The sequence below is a fragment of the Schistocerca cancellata genome, chromosome 8 (genome assembly GCF_023864275.1).
Source record: "Schistocerca cancellata isolate TAMUIC-IGC-003103 chromosome 8, iqSchCanc2.1, whole genome shotgun sequence".
NCBI lineage: Eukaryota > Metazoa > Arthropoda > Insecta > Orthoptera > Acrididae > Schistocerca > Schistocerca cancellata.
The window spans coordinates 596,919,544-596,947,338 of NC_064633.1; the positions used below are offsets into that span (position 1 = coordinate 596,919,544).

The 27,795-nt window shown below is 45.5% G+C and overlaps 1 protein-coding gene across 1 annotated transcript in view; it reads right to left on the bottom strand.

Annotated features, from left to right (window-relative positions):
• The window catches only part of LOC126095701 (uncharacterized), a 230,695-nt gene that overhangs the window by 10,220 nt on the left and 192,680 nt on the right, over nucleotides 1–27,795 (bottom strand). The window contains exons 11-12 of the mRNA XM_049910453.1: nucleotides 26,023–26,260; nucleotides 8,656–8,877 (exon numbers count right to left, since the gene is read on the bottom strand). Coding sequence (XP_049766410.1) covers nucleotides 8,656–8,877; nucleotides 26,023–26,260 — 460 coding nt within the window. The remainder of the gene's footprint in view (nucleotides 1–8,655; nucleotides 8,878–26,022; nucleotides 26,261–27,795) is intronic.

Here is a 27,795-nt window from a genome sequence, read left to right on the forward strand (position 1 = left end):
GTGTTTCTTGACTTCCGCAAGGCGTTCGATACAGTTCCCCACAGTCGTTTAATGAACAAAGTAAGAGCATATGGACTATCAGACCAATTGTGTGATTGGATTGAGGAGTTCCTAGATAACAGGACGCAGCATGTTATTCTCTATGGAGAGAAGTCTTCCGAAGTAAGAGTGATTTCAGGTGTGCCGCAGGGGAATGTCATAGGACCGTTGCTATTCACAATATACATAAATGACCTGGTAGATGACATCGGAAGTTCACTGAGGCTTTTTGCAGATGATGCTGTGGTGTACCGAGAGGTTGTAACAATGGAAAATTGTACTGAAATGCAGGAGGATCTGCAGTAAATTGACGCATGGTGCAGGGAATGGCAATTGAATCTGAATGTAGACAAGTGTAATCTGCTGCGAATACACAGAAAGATAGATCCTTTATCATTTAGCTACAAAATAGCAGGTCAGCAACTGGAAGCAGTTAATACCATAAATTATCTGGGAGTACGCATTAGGAGGGATTTAAAATGGAATGATCATATAATGTTGATCGTCGGTAAAGCATATGCCACACTGAGATTCATGGAAGAATCCTAAGGAAATGCAATCCGAAAACAAAGGAAGTAGGTTACAGTACGCTTGTTTGCCCACTGCTTGAATACTGCTCAGCAGTGTGGGATCCGTACCAGATAGGGTTGACACAAGACATAGAGAAGATCCAACGGAAAGCAGCCCGCTTCGCTACAGGATCATTTAGTAATCGCGAAAGCGTTACGGAGATGTTAGATAAACTCCAGTGGAAGACTCTGCAGAAGAGACGCTCAGTAGCTCGGTACGGGCTTTTGTCAAAGTTTCGAGAACATACCTTCACCGAAGAGTCAAGCAGTATATTGCTACCTCCTACGTATATCTCGCGAAGAGACCACGAGGATTAAATCAGAGAGATTAGAGCCCACACAGAGGCATACCGACAATCCTTGTTTCCACGAACAATACGAGACTGGAATAGAAGGGAGAACCGATAGAGGTACTGAAGGTACCCTCCGCCTTGCGGAGTATGGATGTAGATGTAGATGTAGATGTAGATGTAGATGTAGAACATCTGAACGGTTTGCGCGAGGACGTTCAAACTGGACGGTTGGGGGCGAGGTGTGATGTGGATTAGTATGCGCATGCGTGGATTTGTTTAGCGACGAAGCCCACTTTGGGTTTGGATGAGGTCGCTCAAAACAGCCATTCAGAAGGTCATCGACATCAGCGATGTTTCGACACAGTGAAACTGGCTCATTTTGGCCACTGAGAACCGGCATTCCAAAATCTAGATGTCTCTTCACACAAATGGGTGACTGTATGGTGTGAAACGTCCTGTCACACAACAATCGCTGCGATATTCCTTGAAGGCACGCTGACTACTACACGGTACATAAGGGTTTCGAAGATGATTTCATCCTCATTATCCAAAGTGTCTGTGATTTGGACAAGATGTGCTTCATGCAGGACTGAGCTCAACCCCATCGAAGAAGGGGAGTGTTTGATGTCCTGGAGGAGCAATTTGAGTACCGCGTTCTGGAGGATACCTAGAGGCCAGTGGTATTGGCCTCGATTGCCCGCCATGTTCTCCGGAGGTGAACACATGCGACTGCATTTTGTGGGGCTATATTAAAGACAAGGTGTACAGCAGTAACCTAAAAACCATTGATGCAGAATTTCGCTAGTCGTTTGCGCTACATCGTCCACAATCCAGTGACGTTTACATTTCGAATAAACCGTGTGCTCGCCGTAGTTTGTAAATAATTTACGTCTTTTTCGTGTGATTCAATAATTGTCACGCAGTAAAACCGTAACCTTCTGTCGCCAAAGTACGAGGGGCGCTCAATAGATAATGCAACACATTTTTTTTCTGAAAGCAGGTTCAATTTATTCAGGTTTACAGTGCACCGCATCATTCTCCAATCTTTTACCTACAAGACCCAATTCTCAACATAATATTCGTTCAATGTGGCACCCTTACGGTCATCTTACCGGGAGGGTGTGTATGCACGCATGCTATTACCTTTCTGTCCGCGCCCGGTAGCTGAGTGGTCAGCTCGTCAGAACGTCCATCCTAAGAGCACGAGTTCGATTCCCGGCTGGGTCCGAGATTTTCCCCGCTCGGGGACTGGGTGTTGTGTTATCATCATTATTTCGTCCCCATCGACGCGCAAGTCGCCGAAGTGGCGTCAAATCGGTAGACTTGCACCCGGCGAACGGTCTACCCTACGGGGGGCCCTAGTCACACGACATCACCACTTTTCTGTTCGACGTCGGAGCCAAGGGGTTACTTCTTCAATAAACTCCCAATCGTCGACGTACTGCTTTCCCCAGAGTGCGTCCTTCGTTGGGCCAAACAGATGGAAGTCGGAAGGTGCGAGTTGTGGGCTGTAGGGTGGATGAGGAAGAACAGTCCAAAGACGTTTTGAGAGCTAGTCTCGGGAGCGCAGACTCGTGTGAGGCCATGCTTTATTATGGAGAACAAGAAGTCGTTCGCATTTTTGCGGCGGCAAACACGCCGAAGTCGTTTCTTCAACGATACCCTTCCGAGCTGATCGTCGCAGCCTGAAGGTAGACATCAAACAGAATAACTCCCTCAGAGTCCCTCAAGGCCGTCGCCATGACTCTACCGGCCGAGGCTGCCGCTCTGAACATTTTCTTCGGAGGACGGGTGATGTGAAGCTACTCCGTGGATTGGCGAAGTGGTGAACGCATGTTTCATCGTCTGTGACACTGTCAGGCAAAACATTGTGACCATCAGTCTCGTAACGCCCAAGCAACTACCCACAGATGATCCTCCGTTGTTCTTTATCTTCTTTTATTAAGCGACGAGGAACCCAGCCGGCATAAATCTTCGATTACCCAAACTGGTAGACGACTTTGTCGACACTATCAACAGGGACGTCAATTTGTGATCCTATGGTCACACCGATTGAGAGCGTCCGCACGTTCCAGAACTCCAGGACTCACTGTTGTTTGCGGCAGGCTGGAGATCGGACAGGTTTGCGCCACCTTGTTGCGATGATGACAAACGCCTCGCCCAACGACTCAGTGTGCTTTTGTTCACTGCCAGGTCCTCCTAAGACATTCCACAAGCGTCTATGAATATCTGCGATGCCCTGGTTTTCCGCCAAAAGAAACTCAATGACAGGTCTTCAACCGACTTAAATTAAAATTTGAAGACTGATTTGTTTAAAAACTAAATTTTGAAAGTTTGTTCTATCTGAAATTCTTGTTATCCACGCCTTAAGCCCTGACTTGTTAAGTGTCCAGTGTGTGGCCTTCAGCCGCGCTATTACGTGAAACATTTTTAAGGTAATGCCTTCAACAGTCTTAAATTAAAATCTGAAAATTCATTTGTTGAAAACGATTTTTTTTTTAAATTTGCTCTATCTGAAATTCTTGTTATCCAGCCCCTGAGCCCTGAGTTGTTCAACGTGTTGTGTGAAGTATTTTTTAAGTAAGGCCTTCAGCTGCTTGTATTCTTTGAAGCAATTTTCTTATAACTTGTGTTCAGTCCTTCAGCCGTTCTTGTTTTTGATGTGGTTTTGGGCCTTCAGCCCACGATATATCTCAAGTTTTCTTAAAGTAATTAAAACGTTGTTCATATTAAATTTGAGAGCAAATAAATTGTACACGCCGATCTCAGTTTTTCAAAATTGTTAAAAATATTTTTGGTCAAAATGCGTTATCCCGGACGCGTATACTCGTAATACTAGGTATTACAGAAGACTTCGTCGCCGTACCAAACAGACAGTCTATAAAACCATTGAGAACATCGAGTTTGCCTCAACAGCTGGGGACAAGAAGAATCGCATACCAGTCAAGAGTGTTGCCGCTACTGCACTTGTCGATGGACCGTGTGTTTTCTGTGGTTGTAGACTTAATTTTAGTATCGACCTTAATGACACATTTTCACATGGAAATGGTTGGCTTACTGTATCTGTTGTACGTGGAGGTACAGGTGTACCTAGTGTTGGTGGACTTGAAAGTTTTGTTGATAGAGACGTTATTGCCTATCGTACGTACCATGTGGCCGAACTTGCAAATAAAGACTTTGGTAAATCTGCATATATGTCACCATCGCCATTGTCTTTGTATACTCGTAGTAAGAGAAAGATATCTGTAAATGAGTCTGTGTTTATTTGGGTTAAAGGTAAAGGAGTATGTGCATATGTAAAATTTGTTGGTGACTGTACCTTGTACTTTCATAAATAAATGCATATGTATTCAAAATGGTCTGTAGTTTTTAATTCCAAATAGTACAATAGTGCCTTTTAAGGCAATGTGTAATTAAATGGTTCGTAGGAGAATAAAAGTTTGTGTGTTTTGTGCAACTGACAGTAACTGATTATGCCCGCCTATACAACCGGATTTCAAGGACGTGTGGATAAATCTTAAACGACCCTTGAAACAGCACCCAAATTCTGTTACCCATCTTGTAAGTTTTAACGGTTCTGTTCTATCTTCTTTCTAATGAAATAGTGATTACCTTGTTAAAACCACTCTGGTTCTCAACAGTTAAAAAATGGTTCAAATGGCTCTGAGCACTATGGGATTTAACTTCTGTGGTCATCAGTCCCCTAGAACTTAGAACTACTTAAACCTAACTAACCTAAGGACATCACACACACCCATGCCCGAGGCAGGATTCGAACCTGCGACCGTAACGGTCGCGCGGTTCCAGACTGAAGCGCCTAGTACCGCCGGCCACCACGACCGGCTCTCAACAGTTATCTGGTGCTCAATTTGCATTATTAATAATAATAATTTTGTGACCCAATAAATTTAAAAATGTTTTAAACGAACAATGTTCAATTCCCCGCTGCCCCTCCATGGTCCACCCATTCGTAATATGTGAAGCCGAGCACAGCCACTGGTACCGTAGTGCCTCACTACATACGCTGCCTCTTCTGATAAAGAAACCATGCCGCTATCGCTGGTTCATCCGATACCCTCCCTCACTGCAGCCCATTTTACACACAATTCTCAAGCGGCGGCGCTGACGTAGTGCCATCCAGCTCCGTGTATTGGCCGGTTTTGTCACTGGCGTTTGGTTTCTGTAACGCCCCATTTCATTACTGGCATACGTGTCAAGTTTGGTCTCTCTAAAATTGGTTCAAATGGCTAACTATCAGCGTCTCTTTGCTGTCCGCGTCCAAAACTCGACCGTTTGTGACTATTCTGGCCGAACATTGCTCAAATAACAATACAATCTATTGGTTCCTCTTTGGTCCATCTCAACTGGCACCTCAAAGAGCTTTCTACTAGCAGTCTACTGAGCGTGTTCAAAGATACTCTTTTAGAGATCGAATGCTCGATACTATGTATATCTTTGCAGAATATCTGCGATTTCCAATATGGGAAAGAGTCAGTACTGAAAATTGTCTCTTTGACAAATCACTTACATGTTTTACAAATAAATTACAACATGGTCAATATAAGACTAATTTTTGCAATAATTCTGCCCTTCCATTATTATTGGACCCATAATTATCGTTGTCTTCTGGTAGTAAACTGCGCGAGGAACGTAAAACCACCTGAGAATCTGTGTGGAAATAGTCTGCATAGGAGCAGTCAATCAATGCAAAAGCACATACATACATATCCAGTGATCTGCGGCTCTGCTGACTACACGCTGCTTCCATAAACCGCCTCCATTCTTTCTGTTTCAGCTGCCTTCAGTCCTCGGATTTGCCAGGTAATTCACCAGGTCGTCCATCTAGTGCTGCCTTGGTCTTCCTGATGTCTGGTTCCCTTCAAAGTGCCTTGTTAAAATGTCTTTCTTCTGGAGTACGGTCTACATGTCCTGCCCACCGGATTCTTATGCTATTCGTCTACTGTACATCAACATCTACATCTACATGATTACTCTGCAATTCACATTTAAGTGCTTGGCAGAGGGTTCATCGAACCACAATCATACTATCTCTCTACCATTCCACTCCCGAACAGCGTGCGGGAAAAACGAACACCTAAACCTTTCTGTTCGAGCTCTGATTTCTCTTATTTTATTTTGATGATCACTCCTACCTATGTAGGTTGGGCTCAACAAAATATTTTCGCATTCGGAAGAGAAAGTTGGTGACTGAAATTTCGTAAATAGATCTCGCCGCGACGAGAAACGTCTTTGCTTTAATGACTTCCATCCCAACTCGCGTATCATATCTGCCACACTCTCTCCCCTATTACGTCATAATACAAAACGAGCTGCCCTTTTTTGCACCCTTTCGATGTCCTCGGTCAATCCCACCTGGTAAGGATCCCACACCGCGCAGCAATATTCTAGCAGAGGACGAACGAGTGTAGTGTAAGCAGTCTCTTTAGTGGACTTGTTGCATCTTCTAAGTTTCCTGCCAATGAAACGCAACCTTTGGCTCGCCTTCCCCTCAACATTGTCTATGTGGTCTTTCCAACTGAAGTTAATCGTAATTTTCACACCCAGGTACTTAGTTGAATTGACAGCCTTGAGAATTGTACTATTTATCGAGTAATCGAATTCCAACGGATTTCTTTTGGAACTCATGTGGATCACCTCACACATTTCGTTATTTAGCGTCAACTGCCACCTGCCACACCATACAGCAATTTTTCTAAATCGCTTTGCAACTGATACTGGTCTTCGGATGACCTTACTAGACGGTAAATTACACTATCATCTGCAAACAACCTAAGAGAACTGCTCAGGTTGTTATCCCAGGTCATTTATATAGATCAGGAACAGCGTAGGTCCCAAGACGCTTCCCTGGGGAACACCTGATATCACTTCAGTTTTACTCGATGATTTGCTGTCTATTACTACTTACTGTAGGACTGTAGGTTGTTGCTCCAAGAGAGTGATTTCCTCTTTGTTGTTGCTCCTTCATTCTCCTTTGTCTAAGATCGATTATGTACTTTCCTTGTTACTCTTCTTTAAATTATTATTAGTTTTTCGTTTCCTCGTTTAGTCATGTTCTAGGTTTATGAACCGTACACGACCGCTGAGTATATCGGACTTAACATCTGAGGTCATCAGTCCTCTCGAACTTAGAACTACTTAAGCGTAACTGACCTAGGGACATCACACACAGCCATGCCCGAGGCAGGATCGAATCTACGACCGTAGCGGTCGTGCGGTTCCAGACTGAAGCGCCTAGAACCGCTCAGCCACACCGGCATGTTATGGGTTTATGAACCGTACACGACCGCTGAATATATGGGACTTAACATCAGAGGTCATCAGTTCTCTAGAACTTAGAACTACTAAAGCGTAACTGACCTAGGGACATCACACACAGCCATGCCCGAGGCAGGATTCGAATCTACGACCGTAGCGGTCGTGCGGTTCCAGAGTGAGGCGCATAGAACCGCTCGGTCACACCGGCATGTTCTGGGTTTATGAACCGTACACGACCACTGAATATATGGGACTTAACATCTCGCTACGGTCGCAGGTTCGAATCCTGCCTCGGGCATGGATGTGTGTGATGTCCTTAGGTTAGTTAGGTTTAAGTAGTTCTAAGTTCTAGGGGACTTATGACCACAGCAGTTGAGTCCCATAGTGCTCAGAGCCATTTGAACCATTTGAACTTAACATCTGAGATCATCAGTCCTCTAGAACTTAGAACTACTTAAGCGTAACTAACCTAGGGACATCACACACACCCATGCCCGAGGCGGGATTCGAACCTGCGACCGTAGCGGTCGTGCGGTTCCAGACTGTAGTGCCTTTAACCGCTCGGCCACTCCGGCCGGCTTTTGTACCATTTCCATCCCTCCTACGGGGGAGGGGGGGTGCATAGTTTGTGTGCTTGTGTAAATTGTTAAAACTCTTAGTTTAAGGTTATCTGGTGTGTTGCAGATTTGCACAAGTGTAGTCTTTGAGAGGCTGTTGGGAGCGGTCGTAATTACGGCCGTGTCAAAAGGGAGCGGCAAGGTTGTCTGCCCGAAAGCTCATACAGGCAAAACTTGTTTCTTTCTGCCTCTGAATAAATTGTAACTTTGATATTTAGAGGGTGCTTTCTGATTATAATTTTTAAATCTGTTAATCTTAAAAAATGCTTTTAGTCACTATTGAAGAGAATAAAATTCCCATTTGTTAATAGGAATTTGGTTATGATTTCATCAGTTACTCCCTGGCAACTACTTCCATGCTTACATAGTGTCATTAAATGTGTTAATGTTCTTGATGAATCGCTAGTAAATAAAATAAATTCTTAAGAATATTCTTTCAAAATAAATCACGTTCAATATTGTTCAGCTGGTTCTGTAGTTGCCATTTGCTTTGTATATGCCATAATTGCTAAGGACCTGCCTTTTGAATCGAGTCCAGCAATGAAGTAGGTTAGGTTGTTTCTTTGGGGGAGTGTGAAATTGTTTGTACGTCTCATTTAACTATCTTTTACACATTGTAATTATCTGAGATGCTTGGCATGATACTGATGGTCGATAATAAGGCTTGGCATTAGGGACATGCAATTTCAGAATATTCTTTGAAAATAAATCACGGTTCAGTAGCTTTTTTAACAACTATTTCAGAGGTTTCAGAACACAGTACTCGTATCAGTCGTCTGACCGTCATTAGTTGTTGCGGAACGGGAGAATGCGTGGTGGGTTGCAGCTGCTTTACTGTAAAACGGAGATCAGTGGCCTTACCGGTCAGCACCATGTCGAGGTAGGTCATCTCCTGGACGGCCTCGAAGCTGAGCCTGCCGCCGCGGGCTCTCAGCGCCGCGTCCACCTGCCGGCGGGCGCGCGTCTGCACCTCTGTGTCCAGCGACAGCTCGTACAGGCAGAAGCTCAGCGTGCTGGCCAGCATCTCCAGCGCGAAGCCGAACGTCGCGAACACGTACGCCACCAGGGAGTCGTCCGAGAACTCTGAAACACGTGACCACGACAAGAAAGGCAGTCACTACTGGACATCAACACTTTAAGCTGTATACAGGGTGTTACAAAAAGGTGCGGCCAAACTTTCAGGAAACATTCCTCAAACACAAAGAAAGAAAATATGTTATGTGGACATGTGTCCGGAAACGCTTAAATTCCATGTTAGAGCTCATTTTAGTATCGTCAGTATGTACTGTACTTCCTCGATTCACCGCCAGTTGGCCCAATTGAAGGATGGTAATGTTGACCTCGGTTCTTGTGAACATGAACTTCGTACCATTACACAGTTGCCAGAAACTGAGCGGCGAAGTCCATGGGAAGGGCGAGAATACAGTCTGACAGCCAACTCATGAAGTCATTCAAGCAATTTGAGTACGCATTTATTTCCCACAGGACTATTGCGTCTTTCATGTGATATTGGGAAGATATAGCCTGGAACCCAAATGACTGACTCCCGGCCAAGCGATCGCTTATTGAGTGTGCCTTAAAACGAGAGACCCAATGTGTAAAATGCACCTATTCCAGCCTCATTATTCACATCTCGCGTAAAATTCTGCTTTAGAAACCATTTTGTTTGTAACGGATCGACGCTTTCTGTTGACAATGGGCATTGTATGAAAAACATGATGAGAAGTATTTGTTTGGGTTCACTACAGGTACACTTTACAATCACCACCTTACAAATATCTGCGGAAACACCTACGAAAATCCATCAAAGAACTCTTAGTAGAGACACCCGGTACATACAGGTTGTTACAAAAAGGTACGGCCAAAATTTCAGGAAACATTCCTCACACACAAAGAAAGAAAATATGTTATGTGGACATTTTAGTTCCGTCAGTATGCACTGCACTTCCTCGATTCACCGTTAGTTGGCCCAATTGAAGGAAGGTAATGTTGATTTCGGTGCTTGTGTTTACATGCGACTCATTGCTCTACAGTACTAGCATCAAGCACATCAGCACGTAGCATCAACAGGTTAGTGTTCATCACGAACGTGGTTTTGCAGTCAGTGCAATGTTTACAAATGCGGAGTTGGCAGATGCCCATTTGATGTATGGATTAGCACGGGGCAACAGCCTTGGCGCGGTACGTTTGTATCGAGACAGATTTCCAGAACGAAGGTGCCCCGACAGGAAGACGTTCGAAGCAATTGATCGGCGTCTTAGGGAGCACGGGACATTCCAGCCTATGACTCGCGACTGGGGAAGACCTAGAACGACGAGTACACCTGCAATGGACGAGGCAATTCTTCGTGCAGTTGACGATAACCCTAATGTCAGCGTCAGAGAAGTTGCTGCTGTACAAGGTAACGTTGACCACGTCACTGTATGGAGAGTGCTACGGGAGAACCAGTTGTTTCGGTACCATGTACAGCGTGTGCAGGCACTATCAGCAGCTGATTGGCCTCCACGGGTACACTTCTGCGAATGGTTCATCCAACAATGTGTCAAACCTCATTTCAGTGCAAATGTTCTCTTTACGGATAAGGCTTAATTCCAGCGTGGACAAATTGTAAATTTTCACAATCAACATGTGTGGGCTGCCGAGAATCCGCAGGCAGTTGTGCAATCACGTCATCAACACAGATTCTCTGTGAACGTTTGGGCAGGCATTGTTGGTGATGTCTCGATTGGGCCCCATGTTCTTCCACCTACGGTCAGTGGAGCACGTTATCATGATTTCATACAGGATACTCTACCTGTGCTGCTGCTAGAACATGTGCCTTTACAAGTACGACACAACATGTGGTTCATGCACGATGGAGCTCCTGCACATTTCAGTCGAAGTGTTCGTACGCTTCTCAACAACAGATTCGGTGACCAATGGATTGGTAGAGGCGGACCAATTCCATGGCCTCCACGCTCTCCTCACCTCAACCCTCTTGACTTTCATTTATGGGAGCATTTGAAAGCTCTTGTCTACGCAACCCCGGTACCAAATGTAGAGACTCTTCGTGCTCGTATTGTGGACGGCTGTGATACAATACGCCATTCTCCAGGGCTGCATCAGCGCATCAGGGATTCCATGCGACGGAGGGTGGATGCATGTATCCTCGCTAATGGAGGACATTTTGAACATTTCCTGAAACAAAGTGAAGTCACGCTGATACGTTCTGTTGTTGTGTGTTTCCATTCCATGATTAATGTGATTTGAAGGCAAGTAATAAAATGAGCTCTAACATGGAAAGTAAGCGTTTCCGGACACATGTCCACATAACATATTTTCTTTCTGTGTGTGTGAGGAATGTTTCCTGAAAGTTTGGCCGTATCTTTTTGTAACACCCTGTATGAATTTGTCCCTAACTTCCGGCAGTGTCATATCTGAGTTTCCGAAGATGTTCATTGTCTTAACCGTTGACAGCTACCTCACTGTTCCGACTGATTTGTGTCACTGATCTACGAGGTGCGACAATAAAGTAATGAGACTGATGTGAAAAAAAATGTTGCTTACCGTTTTAGTAAAGTTAAGTGTTGTCTCCTTCAAAGTAGTTCCCTTCTGGTTGCACACACTTTTTCCAGCGCTTCTGCCATTGATGGTAACATTTATGGTACTCATCTTCTGTAATATCCTCCAAGACCTTCGTCACAGCTTTTGGATATCTTCTGTTGCTTGAAAATGGTGTCCCTTGACCGCCGTTTTGACTCTTGGAAATAGAAAAAAGTAGCTCGGAGCGATATCTGGTGAATAAGTTGGCTGTGGTAGTACTGAAATTTGTTTAGAGGTTAAAAATTGCTGTACTGACAGAGCAGTATGGGATGGCGCATTATCGTGATGCAGAATCCAATTATCAGCAATGCTGGCACGGACACGAAGAACCGTTTTACGAAGTCTTTCTAAAATTTCTTTGTAGTAATATTGGTTAATTGTTTGTCCAGGAGGCACCCACTCTTTATGAACAATTCCCTTGAAAGCGAAGAAGCACAGAAGCATGCATTTCACTTTTGTCTTTGACATGCGAGCTTTTTCTTGGTCTGGGTGATCCCTTTGAGCACCATTGCGAACTTTGCCGTTTTGTCTCTGGATCGTACTGAAAAAACCAACTTTCATCACCAGTGATAACGCGGGTCAACAATTCTGGGCTGATTTCCGTTTGTTCTAACAGATCGGCTGCCACATTTTTCCGCGTTTCTCGCTGTTGTGGTGTGAGATTTTTGGGGATCATTTTTGCACAGATCTTCCTCGTACCAAGATCTTCAGTTATTACTAAACGAACTATTTCTCGATTGATGTTCAGTTCTTCTGTTACTTTCACGGATAATCTTCGATCAGATCGTACGAGTTCACGCACACTGGCCAAGTTGACATCCGTCCGTGAGGTTGATGGTCGTCCACTGCGGTCTTCAACATTCGTTCTGCCTTCACTAAATATTTTACGCCAACGAAAAACTTGAGCTCTTGACATAACTTCCTCTCCAAAAGCCTTCTGAAGCTTACCGTAAGTTGTCGTCACGTTTTCTCCCAATTTAACGCAAAAAGAAATGGAATACCGTTGCGCAATATTATGCGGTTCCATTTCCGTAAAAAGAGACACAAACACGTGTTAACTTATTACAGCACAACTCACGAATGAGCAGTTGCATCGATGTGCCGCTTGGATTAGAAGCAGCTTATAGACCAAGGTCAAAGATACTGTGCCTACGCAAGCTTGCGGGATTGCCACATCTTGCAAAAATTCAGTCGCATTACTTTATTGCCGCACGTTGTACATCTGCATCTACACTCGTGTCGAAAATTAAAGCAACAAACCACTATATAAACAGCCTTGTGTCTAATTCACGATATAATCATGTTAACTGTCAACAGACGTCCGTACGATCGTGTCATGCACCAAAGAAGGCATTGGGTCCAACGCATAATCACCCCAACGATGACGTCAGGGCACCTATCCAACGGGATAGTGTTTGCTGGGTAGTCCCACTTCCAGAATAACTGTGTACACAGACGGCGCTGCATAGCAGAGTGAAGACGCCTACCAGGCTCTCTGCGGTGGAAGGCCATGAGAGGAATGAAAGCAGGACAGTTGAAAACTCATGTGTCGCGGTGGCTTAAGGGGCGCAGGACGTCAAAGGGGCCGACTTCGAGAACGGCAGGCACCACAGGACATTTTAATTTACACTGTCTGTACTTTTACAAATAAATTCATAAAACTTTGTCAGAATGACCAGGAAGGATTCAGGATTCACACTCATAGCAGTGGAACTGCAAAAACACGAAAAAATAATATTTTTTAAATGCGAAATTTCATGATTTTTTTCACTTTCTGTTGGTTGCCTTTGTTGCTATAGGTACACGTTTCTCCATAAATAAGAGAGATTCTTCGATGAATTTTGCACAGCTTACAAACCATACTTACAGGTGTATTAAACTCTAGAATTTATTTAATCTATGGAAAAATGAATGGGCTTTTACGTTTTAAACTTCGTGTTTAGAGAAAACTCGAATTTTACAGTTAATTATCTCAATTTTCACCACAGTTTTCAACAGATTTGGCAGTTCTAGTGTCGCACACACCTGTAAGTATGGTTCGTATGCTGTGCAAAATTCACCGAAGAATCTGTGGTGTCACCGCCAGACACCACACTTGCTAGGTGGTAGCCTTTAAATCGGCCGCGGTCTGTTAGTACACGTCGGACCCGCGTGTCGCCACTATCAGTGATTGCAGACCGAGCGCCGCGACACGGCAGGTCTAGTCTAAAGAGACTCCACTAGCACTCGCCCCAGTTGAACAGCCGACTTTGCTAGCGATCGTTCACTGTCTACATACGCTCTAATTTGCAGAGACGACAGTTTAGCATAGCCTTCAGCTACGTCACTTGCTACGACCTAGCAAGGCGCCATATTCAGTTACTACGAATGTATTCTGAACAGATAATATTGTGAATCATGTACCGTCAAGAGCGACGTTCATCATTAACGGATTAAAGTTAAGTATCAAACTAATTACGTCCGCTTTCTGAATTTTAATTCCTTGTCATGTTCCAGACCTCACCTCAGTATAGTTCTTCCCCCCTCACGCCAGCCTGCGTGAGCTAAAACGCGTGCATTTCGGCCTCCACTAGTAACACGGTGTTGGCTCTTCTGCCAACACAACATAATATCTCTTACTTATGAAGAAAAGTGTACCTACAACAACAAATGCAGCCAATACCAAGTGAAAATAATGATGAAATTTCACATGTAAGAAAATTTGTTTTGTTACGTTTTTGAACTTCCTCTGCTATGAGTGTGGATCCTGAATCCTTCCTGGTCATACTGTCAAACTTTTATGAATTTATTTGTAAAAGTATAGACAGTGCAAATTAAAATGTCCTGTGGTGCCTCTCCTTCTCGAAGTCGGCCCCTTTGACGTCCAACTCCCCCGCCCCCCGCCCCCCGCCCCCCACCCCCCTTAACGTGAATCGTTCTGTTCTTTTTCGGACGTGGCTACAGTTTGTAGAGATCGAAACTGTATTCCGGAGACCAGGATAGGACCGACCTTGTGTGACATCAGAAAGATAGGACCGTCATTGGGCTGTAAGGGGACTATGGTACCGCCTCAGTACTGCACAGCAACTGGCATCTGACCTCGCAGCATCCAATTGCCGTGCTGTAGCGAGGCAAACGGTGTACAGAAGGCTGCGGCAGAGTGGCCTTCATCGTCGGAGACCTGTTGTATGTGTGCCTCTGACGCGTCTTCACAGAAGGGAATGTCTACTAGAGTGGAACCGTCAACACGCCACTTGCAAAGTGGGCCAATGCTCTTTTCACAGATGAGTCCTGATTTGGTCTCGACGGTCATTCTCGACGGATTCGCATCTGGAGGTGGCGTGGAGCACGGCTTCGGGACGCAACCATGGAGGAGGATCCCTAATGGAGTGGGCAGGGATTATGTTGACCACTTGAATACCTGTTAATGAAATGGTACAGGTAAACAGGCGAGGTTTAACTGTCGTCAGGTTTCGTGACGATATGTCGGGACTTATTGTGCGGGCCCAAACGTCGTACTGCTGGACGATTATTTTCGACCTCATAGACCACGGGCGGTTGATGTTTTCCTGGAAACTAAAGATACTTCACACATGACACGGGCTGCTCGCTCTCTCGATTTGAATCCCATAGAGCACGTCTGGTATGTACTAGGGACATGGATGCACCACGTCAGCATTCACCAAACATTCTCCAAGACTTGCGAGCAGCGCTGCAGGAAGAATGGGCGGCACTGCATCAACATGAGACTGATGGCATCATTCACAGCATGGCCCATCGTTTGTCAGGCCTGTATTGCTGCCAGAGGCTGTCACACCCCAAACCGAGCGCATTAACCAGTTGTCGGAATGTGTGTGTGAATCCGTTAAGTTCGGAAGAACGAAGAACACTTTTCACCAACTGCGACATAATCTACACCATATTTTAAATCTGTGTGACGATGCTATGCTGATTATACTTATATGTTTTGGCGATGCCATTATGTCCGTATCACTTTAGGACATGGCGTAAAAAAGATCTGAATATGGTAAGTACAGACTGAAACCGGTAATAGTCTAAAGAACTAATTTGTGATCAGAGACTGGAATAAAAAAGCATTTTAAGAACCCTTTTGTCTACCGTTATGCATGTTGCATTTGTTACGTTCTATGTTCATTATATACTGTCTACTTTACTATCACCAGATTGTACTGTATTGTGGAAAAATAGACGCAACCTTGCCAAATTCCGGTCTGTTACTTGTAACACCTCCGATTATTTATCCCGACCTGATCTGATCGAATAGCAGCCCAATAATTATTATTAATGTGACCGTGTACCTAATGGGGCTGGCAATCGGAATTGACTGCTACGGAAGTTGTTACTTTCCAGTTCGCCCTTCTTGATACTGTAATAATGAAATGTCTGGTAACAAGAAAATCACCAACACAGTTTCACTAACTACGAACCTATATTTGTCACAAAAACACAAAAAGGAGGAGACAGCCACTGCCTTCGTCATACATTTCTAATTACGGCTAATCTCAGCACAGGCTTCTTCATCTTCCATTATCGTCACACGCTAATACACCACTGCAATCCAACACTGCAATCCAACACTGCAATCCAAGGAGATGCCGGCGCGGTAGACGCGAAACCAAAATATCGGCACTAGAATGTCACTAATCAGTTTCGTAACAATACTTCTTCACCTTCCCGATATTATTCTAGTACAAAGGGGTTAAACCACGGCGATGGTAACTCCCTTTGTCCTTAAAGCCTTGCATTACAACAACTGGCCTCCACACACCTCTACCCGTAACATGGCACTGACTCAACTCCACACTCGCTCTCTCAACACGACACAATCGATTGTTTGCCCTATCGACCTGTGCCGAGTGCAAATTTATAGTAAGGGCCTACGGACCCCTTACATACTTCACTCTTAGACACCAGTGTACATACATAATCGGCAGCCTACGGTACGGTGAATGGCGAAATTTACCCTGTACCACTACCAGAAATTTCATTTCCTGTTTCACTCGCAAATAGGACAAGCCAAAAAGGCTATATATTCGCATCCGTATGAGCACTAATTTCTTCTATATCATCTTCGTGGCAATTACGCGCAATGTACACTACTGGCCATTAAAATTGCTGCACCAAGAAGAAATGCAGATCATAAACGGGTATTCATTGGACAAATATATAGTACTAGAACTGACATGTGATTACATTTTCACGTAATTTGGGTGCATAGATCCTGAGATATCAGTACCCAGAACAACCACCTCTGGCCGTAATAACGGCCTTGATACGCCTGGGCATTGAGTCAAACAGAGCTTGAATGGCGTGTACAGGTACAGCCGCCCATGCAGCTTCAACACGATACCACAGTGCATCATTAGTAGTGACTGGCGTATTGTGACGAGCCAGTTGATCGGCCGTCATTGACCAGACGTTTTCATTTGGTGAGAGATCTGGAGAATGTGCTGGCCAGGGCAGCAGTCGAACATTTTCTGTATCCAGAAAGGCCCATACAGATCCTGCAACATGCGGTCGTGCATTATCCTGCTGAAATATAGGGTTTCGCAGGGATCGAATGGAGGGTAGAGCCACGGGTCGTAACACATCTCAAATGTAATGTCCACTGTTCAAAGTGCCGTCAATGCGAACAAGAGGTGGCCGAGACGTGTAACCAATGGCACCCCATACCATCACGCTGGGTGATACGCCAGTATGGCGATGAGGAATACACGCTTCCAATGTGCGCGATGTCGCCAAACACGGATGCGACCATCATGATACTGTAAACAGAACCTGGATTCAACCGAAAAAATGATGTTTTGCGATTCCTGCACCCCGTACAGCATCGCAGGCGCTCCTGTCCGTGATGCAGCGTCAAGGGTAACCGCAGCCATGGTCTCCGACCTGATACTCCATGCAGCTGCAGACAACGTCGTTACGTTGTTGTCTTGCAAACGTCCCCATCAGTTGACTCAGGGATCGAGACGTGGCCGCAAGATCCGTTACACCCATGCGGATAAGATGCCTGTCATCTCAACTGCTAGTGATACGAGGCCGTTGGGATCCAGCACGGCGTTCCGTATTACCCTCCTGAACCCACCGATTCCATATTCTGCTAGCAGTCATTGGATCTCGACCAACGCGAGCAGCAATGTCGCGATACGGTAAACCGCAATCGTGATAGGCTACCATCCGACTTTTATCAAAGTCGGAAACGTGATGGTACGCATTCCTCCTCCTTACACGAGGCATCACAACAACGTTTCACCAGGCAACGCCGGTCAACTGCTGTTTGTGTATGAGAAATCGGTTGGAAACTTTCCTCCCCTGTAAGCACGTTGTAGGTGTCGCCACCGGAGCCAACCTTGTGTGAATGGTCTGAAAAGCTAATCATTTGCATATCACAGCATCTTCTTCCTTTCGGTTTAATTTCGCGTCTGGAGCACGTCATGTCCGTGGTGTAGCAATTTTAATGGCCACTAGTTTATAAAAAATTTTTAAGAGACATTATAATTTTCAGCGAAATATTCGACGCGCAAATTTGTTTTTGTGTCAAATTGGACACTGTGCAATCTTGCTGAACTGTGGTATCGTGTTGATCTTGCATGGACAGCTGTACCTGTACACGCCATCCAAGCTCTGTTTGACTCAATGCCCAGGTTTATCAAGGCCGTTATTACGGCCAGAGGTGGTTGTTCTGGGTACTGATTTCTCAGGATGTATTCACGCAAATTGCGTGTAAACTTAATCACATGTCAGTTCTAGTATAACATATTTTTCCAATGAACACCCGTTCATCATCTGCATTTCTTAGTGTAGCAATTTTAATGGGCAGTAGTGTATATTCGTACAGTTCCCTTTTAAGCAGACACCAGTAGGAGGGTTTTGCATTCGACTGACCTCTGGCAGGACCTAGTATAACTACAGTGTATAATCGAAAGTACTTGCACACCCTTACGTAATGTGGAATTGACCACTAGATGTCATCACAGCCTTATAAAAGGAGGAGACAACTGTTTTGTCAGTTCAGAAGCGGTAACTGCACAATGGGCCGGTCGGAGCAGCTCAGGGACTTGGCACGTCGTTGGACGTCACCAGAGTCGCAAACTCATTTGGGACGTTTCAGACCTTTTAAGCTGCGCAAAGCGACTCGGACTGCCGTTGAAGTGTTTGTGAAGTGATAACGCGGAGGAGCCAAAGCGAGGCTGGCTCATTTACCGACGGACAGGGACCGTCGAACATTGCGGAGGGTGAAACTGGCTGCTGGACCGAGAATCGAACTAGGGTCTCGACTTCGACTGTCGATACGGCACACAGTTTTAATCTGCCAGGAAGTTTCATATCAGCGCACACTGATTGTGGAGGGTGTTTGTAAAAACGTCGCAGCGGAAGGAATCACTTGTCAGTTCCAATGTGCTACCAGGAGTGTAGCTAGCACTATGACTGTGTGTAGGGAGTTAAAAGGAATGGTGCTGGATGATGGAGCAGCTCCTCATAAGCCACATATTTCCGTAGTCAGTGCTAAGTGAGGTGGTGTAAAGATCGACGGAAGTGGTGACTGTCTGACTGAAAACGAGCAAATCGGAGTGATTAGTCACGCTATACCCTACGGCAACTCAATATAGGTCGGCAGGTCACATTACCTTGTACTGCACAACAGGCACATAGAGAGGCGTAGGCTTGTTATAATCTCTTTGTCGGTATAAGCCCATTGCTGCTCACACGTACGCTTCCCTCTCTAAGTATACGTTGACGCAACCACTCACGTTAGCACGCTACGTCACACACCTCCAAAACACGTCTTCGATAAGAGAAGCCCAAACGGAATAGACTCAAGCAGAACGCCCTGTTTTCCTACCAAACCAGAAGAACTTTCACGACAACAACGCCCTTGCTAGACACTGGTCGAAGCCACTTTCGTATCCAAGGCATCAGGGAGACACAGTTGTGCAGCCGACGCGACCGCGAACGATCTGAAGCCAATCAATGTGTCATATTACCAGTGCTGTTTTTCTGGGGGAACGCTGGGGGATGCGTACCCCTAAGCTTTTCCGTCGATAAAGTAACTTTTTTGCGATGTTGAGAACTTGGAAGTGTGCCAGAGATTTATTTCACGGACGTAAATTTTTTATTTCATTTTTTCGTGTTGGTAATTGCAATACGAACGATACCAGTGCAATCTTTGATGGGAAAATCGATGCCATTGACTGTTTCAAGCATTTCGAAGCTGCGCCAGTCGTTCTCGACAACCGAATCGCTGGCAGCCGGTTCGACCAGCATGTAGTGCCTTCGCCCGCCAATAGTGAGCGATGGTAGTACTAAACGGGTATGCGCATGCTCAAATCGCATGCTTCATTTGAGGCGATGTAAACTGAAGTGTTCCATACCACTTTCTCTTGTATGGTTCTGTGCTTCTCGGTATCGCCTGCTTCATTTGAGCTGTAAAGTCAACTGAAGAGTCAGATACCATTTTTTTCTTTTTTTTGTAGTTCAACATGTTGATGACGTCATGGCTAAAAGCAGACGGGTGATATCCCATGCTTCAGTTATAAATGATTTTCACTGCATTATATCCCACGTCGGAGTACCCTCAAACTGTTTTTTAGAAAAAAAGCACTGCATATTACAGTAAGGAATGCTACTTATTATAATATATGAAAGATCGGAGACTATAAATGTCACCTTTCAAGCTCTGCCCCCTCCCCCAAAAGTATTCTCCATATGAGGATTTATTCTGCTTAATGGCACGTTGCAAGAATCATTTACACTCTGGTGTTGTGGACTTCGGTGATAGGGCCTGACCTTCTGTACCAACGGGGAGATATCTGTTCTTCTCACCCTTTCTTCTCTATTCGGTCAACGTGTAGCGAAGAAATATATATTACCAAAGAGAGAAGGCTTACGAAATTTAATCGGATGCAGCACAGATTGTCCTCATGGCCGATTTACGTCCACAATCTCTGGCTAATATGAGCACTCTTCCCAGGAGTGATTACAGTGTGATTCGTAAAATGTCTGAGTAAGAGGTAACTTGCAAGACGACTGTGAGGGAACTACGAAATATTCGTTTTCTGAGAAGACGAATCGAACAGCCAGATATACTTATACGTGAGGAGTTCAATAAGTAGAGCAACACATTTTATTTCTCGGCCAGTTACGGTTGAAAAAATTTAGAATTTGTTGTGGGACCTTGTGAAGTATTCCCGCTTCAGACCCTATAGTTTCATGAAGTTTCGATAGGTACGGCGCTTAAAAATGACTTCTGTAACTGAGCTGCGTTCCAGTTAGAGAGCAGTCATTGAGTTTCTTTCTGCAGAAAGCCGGAGCATCGTAAGTATTCACAGACGCTTGCAGGATGTCTACGGAAACGCGAACAAAAGCACGGTGAGTCGTTGGGCGACTTGTTCGATTCCCTGCATGCCGGCCGGCCGCACACAGATGTGACTGTCCTGCAGTGTTGGAACGTGCGGACACTCTCACTCGAGGTGATCGAAGGATCACAACGAAACACCTCGCTGCACATCCGGACGTCTCTTGTGGTAGTGCTGAAACACGCTTCCACCAGCTGAGTTACTCAAAAGGGTCTGGCCGCTGGGTTCCCCGCCGCCTAATACAGGGTGTTTCAAAAATGACCGGTATATTTGAAACGGCAATAAAAACTAAACGAGCAGCGATAGAAATACACCGTTTGTTGCAATATGCTTGGGACAGCAGTACATTTTCAGGCGGACAAACTTTCGAAATTACAGTAGTTACAATTTTCAACAACAGATGGCGCTGCAAGTGATGTGAAAGATATAGAAGACAACGCAGTCTGTGGGTGCGCCATTCTGTACGTCGTCTTTCTGCTGTAAGCGTGTGCTGTTCACAACGTGCAAGTGTGCTGTGGACAACATGGTTTATTCCTTAGAACAGAGGATTTTTCTGGTGTTGGAATTCCACTGCCTAGAACACAGTGTTGTTGCAACAAGACGAAGTTTTCAACGGAGGTTTAATGTAACCAAAGGACCGAAAAGCGATACAATAAAGGATCTGTTTGAAAAATTTCAACGGACTGGGAACGTGACGGATGAACGTGCTGGAAAGGTAGGGCGACCGCGTACGGCAACCACAGAGGGTAACGCGCAGCTAGTGCAGCAGGTGATCCGACAGCGGCCTCGGGTTTCCGTTCGCCTTGTTGCAGCTGTGGTCCAAATGACGCCAACGTCCACGTATCGTCTCATGCGCCAGAGTTTACACCTCTATCCGTACAAAATTCAAACGCGGCAACCCCTCAGCGCCGCTACCATTGCTGCACGAGAGACATTCGCTAACGATATATTGCACAGGATTGATGACGGCGATATGCATGTGGGCAGCATTTGGTTTACTGACGAAGCTTATTTTTACCTGGACGGCTTCGTCAATAAACAGAACTGGCGCATATGGGGAACCGAAAAGCCCCATCGTCCCTGCATCCTCAAAAAGTACTGGTCTGGGCCGCCATTTCTTCCAAAGGAATCATTGGCCCATTTTTCAGATCCGAAACGATTACTGCATCACGCTATCTGGACATTCTTCGTGAATTTGTGGCGGTACAAACTGCCTTAGACGACACTGCGAACACCTCGTGGTTTATGCAAGATGGTGCCCGGCCACATCGCACGGCCGACGTCTTTAATTTCCTGAATGAATATTTCGATGATCGTGTGATTGCTTTGGGCTATCCGAAACATACAGGAGGCGGCGTGGATTGGCCTCCCTATTCGCCAGACATGAACCCTTGTGACTTCTTTCTGTGGGGACACGTGAAAGACCAGGTCTACCGCCAGAATCCAGAAACAATTGAACAGCTGAAGCAGTACATCTCATCTGCATGTGAAGCCATTCCGCCAGACACGTTGTCAAAGGTTTCGGGTAATTTCATTCAGAGACTACGCCGTATTATTGCTACGCATGGTGGATATGTGGAAAATATCGTACTATAGAGTTTCCCAGACCGCAGCGCCATCTGTTGTTGAAAATTGTAACTACTGTAATTTCGAAAGTTTGTCTGCTGAATATGTACTGTTGTCCCAAGCATATAGCAACAAACGGTGTATTTCTATCGCTGCTCGTTTAGTTTTTATTGCCGTTTCAAATATACCGGTCATTTTTGAAACACCCTGTACAAGACCGTGAAGAGCAGCGAAGGACCATCTGCGCGGAACTGCTTGTGCGTTACGAAGCCGATAGTGGCAATGTTGTGCCGCACATAGTCACAGAACATGAAACTTATATTCACCACTTCAATCAGGAAACAAAACGACTATCCATGAAGTGGCGCCACACGACTCTCTCCTGAAGAAAAAATTCAGAGCCACACTCTGACCCTGTAAAGTCATGGAAACGTCTTTTGGCACTCTGAAAGCGTTTGTTTGATGTCATCCCTCATGGCTCAACGGTCAGTTCGTAAGTGTCTCGCGCTACCCTCAGGAAACTAGAGAAACAACTGCAGCTTGTTTGTCGCCGCTAAAATGCAAACGGGCTTCTCCTGCTCCCTGACAACGCGCAATGGGGGAGCTCACACACCTTCATTGGACTGTTCTTCCTCCTCCACCCTACTGCCCGGATCTCGCACCTTCCGACTTCCATCGGTTTGGCGCGTTGGGGAATGTACTCCACGCGACGACCTACTTGGATAGTGCTGAGGTCATTGATGCAGTGAAACGTTGGGTTCGACGTCGACCAGCAGAGTGTTAACACCTGAGCGTACGGGCCCTCACAATAAGATTGCGTAAGGCCTTCACACTGAGCAGAGATTATGTTGAAAAATAATGTTTTCTTACCGAAAAAACGGGCAATAATGAGTGTATTGGAATCCTTAGTAAAATCAACCTGATATCACAAAACAATGTGTTGATTTACACTACTGGCCATTAAAATTGCTACACCAAGAAGAAATGCAGATCATAAGCGGGCGGGTATTTATTGGACAAATACACTCCTGGAAATGGAAAAAAGAACACATTGACACCGGTGTGTCAGACCCACCATACTTGCTCCGGACACTGCGAGAGGGCTGTACAAGCAATGATCACACGCACGGCACAGCGGACACACCAGGAACCGCGGTGTTGGCCGTCTAATGGCGCTAGCTGCGCAGCATTTGTGCACCGCCGCCGTCAGTGTCAGCCAGTTTGCCATGGCATACGGAGCTCCATCGCAGTCTTTAACACTGGTAGCATGCCGCGACAGCGTGGACGTGAACCGTATGTGCAGTTGACGGACTTTGAGCGAGGGCATATAGTGGGCATGCGGGAGGCCGGGTGGACGTACCGCCGAATTGCTCAACACGTGGGGCGTGAGGTCTCCACAGTACATCGATGTTGTCGCCAGTGGTCGGCGGAAGGTGCACGTGCCCGTCGACCTGGGACCGGACCGCAGCGACGCACGGATGCACGCCAAGACCGTAGGATCCTACGCAGTGCCGTAGGGGACCGCACCACCACTTCCCAGCAAATTAGGGACACTGTTGCTCCTGGGATATCGGCGAGGAACATTCGCAACCGGCTCCATGAAGCTGGGCTACGGTCCCGCACACCGTTAGGCCATCTTCCGCTCACGCCCCAACATCGTGCAGCCCGCCTCCAGTGGTGTCGCGACAGGCGTGAATGGAGGGACGAATGGAGACGTGTCGTCTTCAGCGATGAGAGTCGCTTCTGCGTTGGTGCCAATGATGGTCGTATGCGTGTTTGGCGCCGTGCAGGTGAGCGCCACAATCAGGACTGCATACGACCGAGGCACACAGGGCCAACACCTGGCATCATGGTGTGGGGAGCGATCTCCTACACTGGCCGTACACCACTGGTGGTCGTCGAGGGGACACTGAATAGTGCACGGTACATCCAAACCGTTATCGAACCCATCGTTCTACCATTCCTAGACCGGCAAGGGAACTTGCTGTTCCAACAGGACAATGCACGTCCGCATGTATCCCGTGCCACCCAACGTGCTCTAGAAGGTGTAAGTCAACTACCCTGGCCAGCAAGATCTCCGGATCTGTCCGCCATTGAGCATGTTTGGGACTGGATGAAGCGTCGTCTCACGCGGTCTGCACGTCCAGCACGAACGCTGGTCCAACTGAGGCGCCAGGTGGAAATGGCATGGCAAGACGTTCCACAGGACTACATCCAGCATCTCTACGATCGTCTCCATGGGAGAATAGCAGCCTGTATTGCTGCGAAAGGTGGATATACACTGTACTAGTGCCGACATTGTGCATGCTCTGTTGCCTGTGTCTATGTGCCTGTGGTTCTGTCAGTGTGATCATGTGATGCATCTGACCCCAGGAATGTGTCAATAAAGTTTCCCCTTCCTGGGACAATGATTTCACGGTGTTCTTATTTCAATTACCAGGAGTGTATATTATACTACAACTGACATGTGATTACATTTTCACGCAATGTGGCTGCATGTATCGTGGGAAATCAGTACCCAGAACAACCACATCTGGCCGTAATAACGGTCTTCATACGCCTGGGCATTGAGTCAAACAGAGCTCGGATGGCGTGTACAGGTACAGCTGCCATTGCAGCTTCAACACGATATCACAGTTCATCAAGAGTAGTGACTGGCGTATTTTGAGGAGCCAGTTGCTCGGCCAGACGTTTTCAATTGGCGAGAGCGCCGCAGAATATGCTGGCCAGGGCAGCAGTCGAACATTTTCTGTGTCCAGAAAGGCCCTTACAGGACCTGCATCATGTGGTCGTGCATTATCCTGCTGAAATGTAGGGTTTCGTAGGGATCGAATGAAGGGTAGAGCCACGGGTCGTAATACATCTGAAAGGTAACGTCCACTGTTCAAAGTGCCGTCAATGCGGGCAAAAGGTGACGAGACGTGTAACCAATGGCAACCCATTCCACCACGCCGAGTGATACGCCAGTATGGCGATGACGAATACAGGCTTCCAATGTGCGTTCACGGCGATATCGCCAAACACGGATGCGACCATCACGATGCTGTAAACAGAACCTGGATTCATCCGCAAAAAATGATGTTTTGCCATTCGTGCACCCAGGTTCGTCGTTGAGTACCCCATCGCAGGCGCTCGTGTCTGTGATGCACCGTCAAGGGTAACCGCAGGCATGGTCTCCGAGCTGATAGTCCATGCTACTGCAAACGTCGTCGAACTGTTCGTGCAGATGGTTGTTGTCTTGCAAACGTCCCCATCCGTTGACTCAGGGATCGAGACGTGGCTGCACGATCCGTTACAGCCACGCGGATAAGATGCCTGTCATCTCGATTGCTAGTGATACGATACCGTTGGGATCCAGCACGGCGTTCCGTATTACCCTCCTGAACCCACCTACTCCATATTCTGCTAACAGTCACTGGATCTCGACCAACGCGAGCAGCAATTTCGAGATACGAGTATGAGAAATCAGTTGGAAACTTTCCTCATGTCAGCACGTTGTAGGTGTCGCCACTGGCGCCAACCTTGTGTGAATGCTCTGAAAATCTAATTATTTGCATATTACAGCATCTTCTTCCTGTCGGTTAAATTTCGCGTCTGTAGAACGTCATCTTCGTGGTGTAGCAATTCTAATGGCCAGTAGTGTGCTTACCGAGTGCCCCTATTATTACACATTCTGACAAGTGGAACATTATAGATAATATTATTAAGATAATAGGTATCCTACCTGTGTTGCTATTTTGAACAGACTTGAGACCATTTAGCCTCACTTTCAGCAGCTCATTCATCATATCGTCTCGGCACAGTTTGTTGTCTCGCCTGTAGCGAAGAATGTCCAAAGCGACATCCCTGAAGAACTCGTACGTATCACGAGACAAAATGTCTGGGCGCAGAACGCTGACTATGTGCGGCTGCCATAGCGACATGATGTCTGCGAAATTTTGCCACCGGTTGATAAACACAGCCTGTAAATTCAAGATTCAGTGTCTCTGCCATTGGAAGAAGGCTTTCATTAGACAGCCTGCCAAAATTTCCGGACATTAGAGCATTCCAACCTCGATTACACGTGTGATTGATTTGCTGAACAAGCAGAATTCCATTGTAATTTGATACGACCGATTTTTCTTTACCTGTTGTCATGTACACGGTGTCCCAGGAGGAATGGTCGTTATTCATTAATAAGACAGGAAAGATATTGCGGGGCAAAAACGTTCAGTAAAACAACAGCTCTATAATACGTACCTTTAAGAGCTATGAGTACTTGTTCAGTGGAAGAGTAGCGAAGATGGAGAAGTGCTCACAGCTCTTAAGGCATGCACTTTAGAGCCCACTTTTCCCAGACACCTTTTTTCTGTTTTTATCTATACTAACACCTCTAAAACTGTGGAAAGCAAAGAGATTACAGTAGAAGAGATGTGTTTCACAGTACCAAAGATGAAGAAGTGTTCAGATCTCTTAAGGTATTCGTTTTAGAGCCCATGTTTACTAGGTTTTGTTGGTTGGAAAGATAGTTCCATTAACGTCCTTTAATACTAACCATTCCTCCTGGCATAATCTAAATACATTTCTTGATAATTAGGTTATAATTAAAGCTACATACAATTTCAATTTTGAAAACAAGGAATAATATTTTCTGATTTACAGGCAAAAAATTAATGTAGCACATGAAGTAGATTCATTACATTAAGTAGATTGTTCTGATTGATAAAAACTTGAATGAGAATAGTAATATTACTGAGGAACTCAGGAATCGAAGTTGAAAACTTGTGCTCTTCGTTTAGTTATTTGTTTTTGAAACAAACAAATCAACGTATTAACAATTGTGAAGTGTTTTCATTCACTATCATCTAGTGGCCTAATTTTCTGGTGTGACTCATGACTTGGAAAGTACTGACTGACCAATAACGAGCAGTGAGAATAAAATGTGATGTTCACTCATCGGTTAGTCTCATGTTCTATGAATCATCTCCACGATAAATCGTAATGACGCAGGATAGGTCATTTTATATTCACAAATTATTTTGTAAATATGCGTACATGGTGATAATTGAGAAGGTTTTTGTGTGTGTGTGTGTATGTATGTATGTATGTATGTGTGTGTGTGTGTGTGTGTGTGTGTGCGCTTGATTTTTAGTAAAAATGAAGGATTACGGATATGAGTACCCATCACAATGATAGACACTCTTCTACGGAATACAAGAAGTTGTCAAGGAGAAACTTAATCACTTCATTTTCAAATTTTACTTTGCTGCCTGTCAGACAATTTATTTCAGTGGGTAAGTGATTAAATATTTTCGCTGCATCATTGTGCATCCACTTCCGTGTTTCAGGCAACCTTAATATGGCGTAGTGAATGCCATTTTCCTTCTGGTGTTGTACTTATGTAGATCATTGTTCCTTTTGAAGTGCAGTGGGTTGTTTACAACATAATTTATGGGGGAATAAACACACTGTGAAGCAGCAGCTAAAATACATATCTCGTTAAACATATTTCTACAAG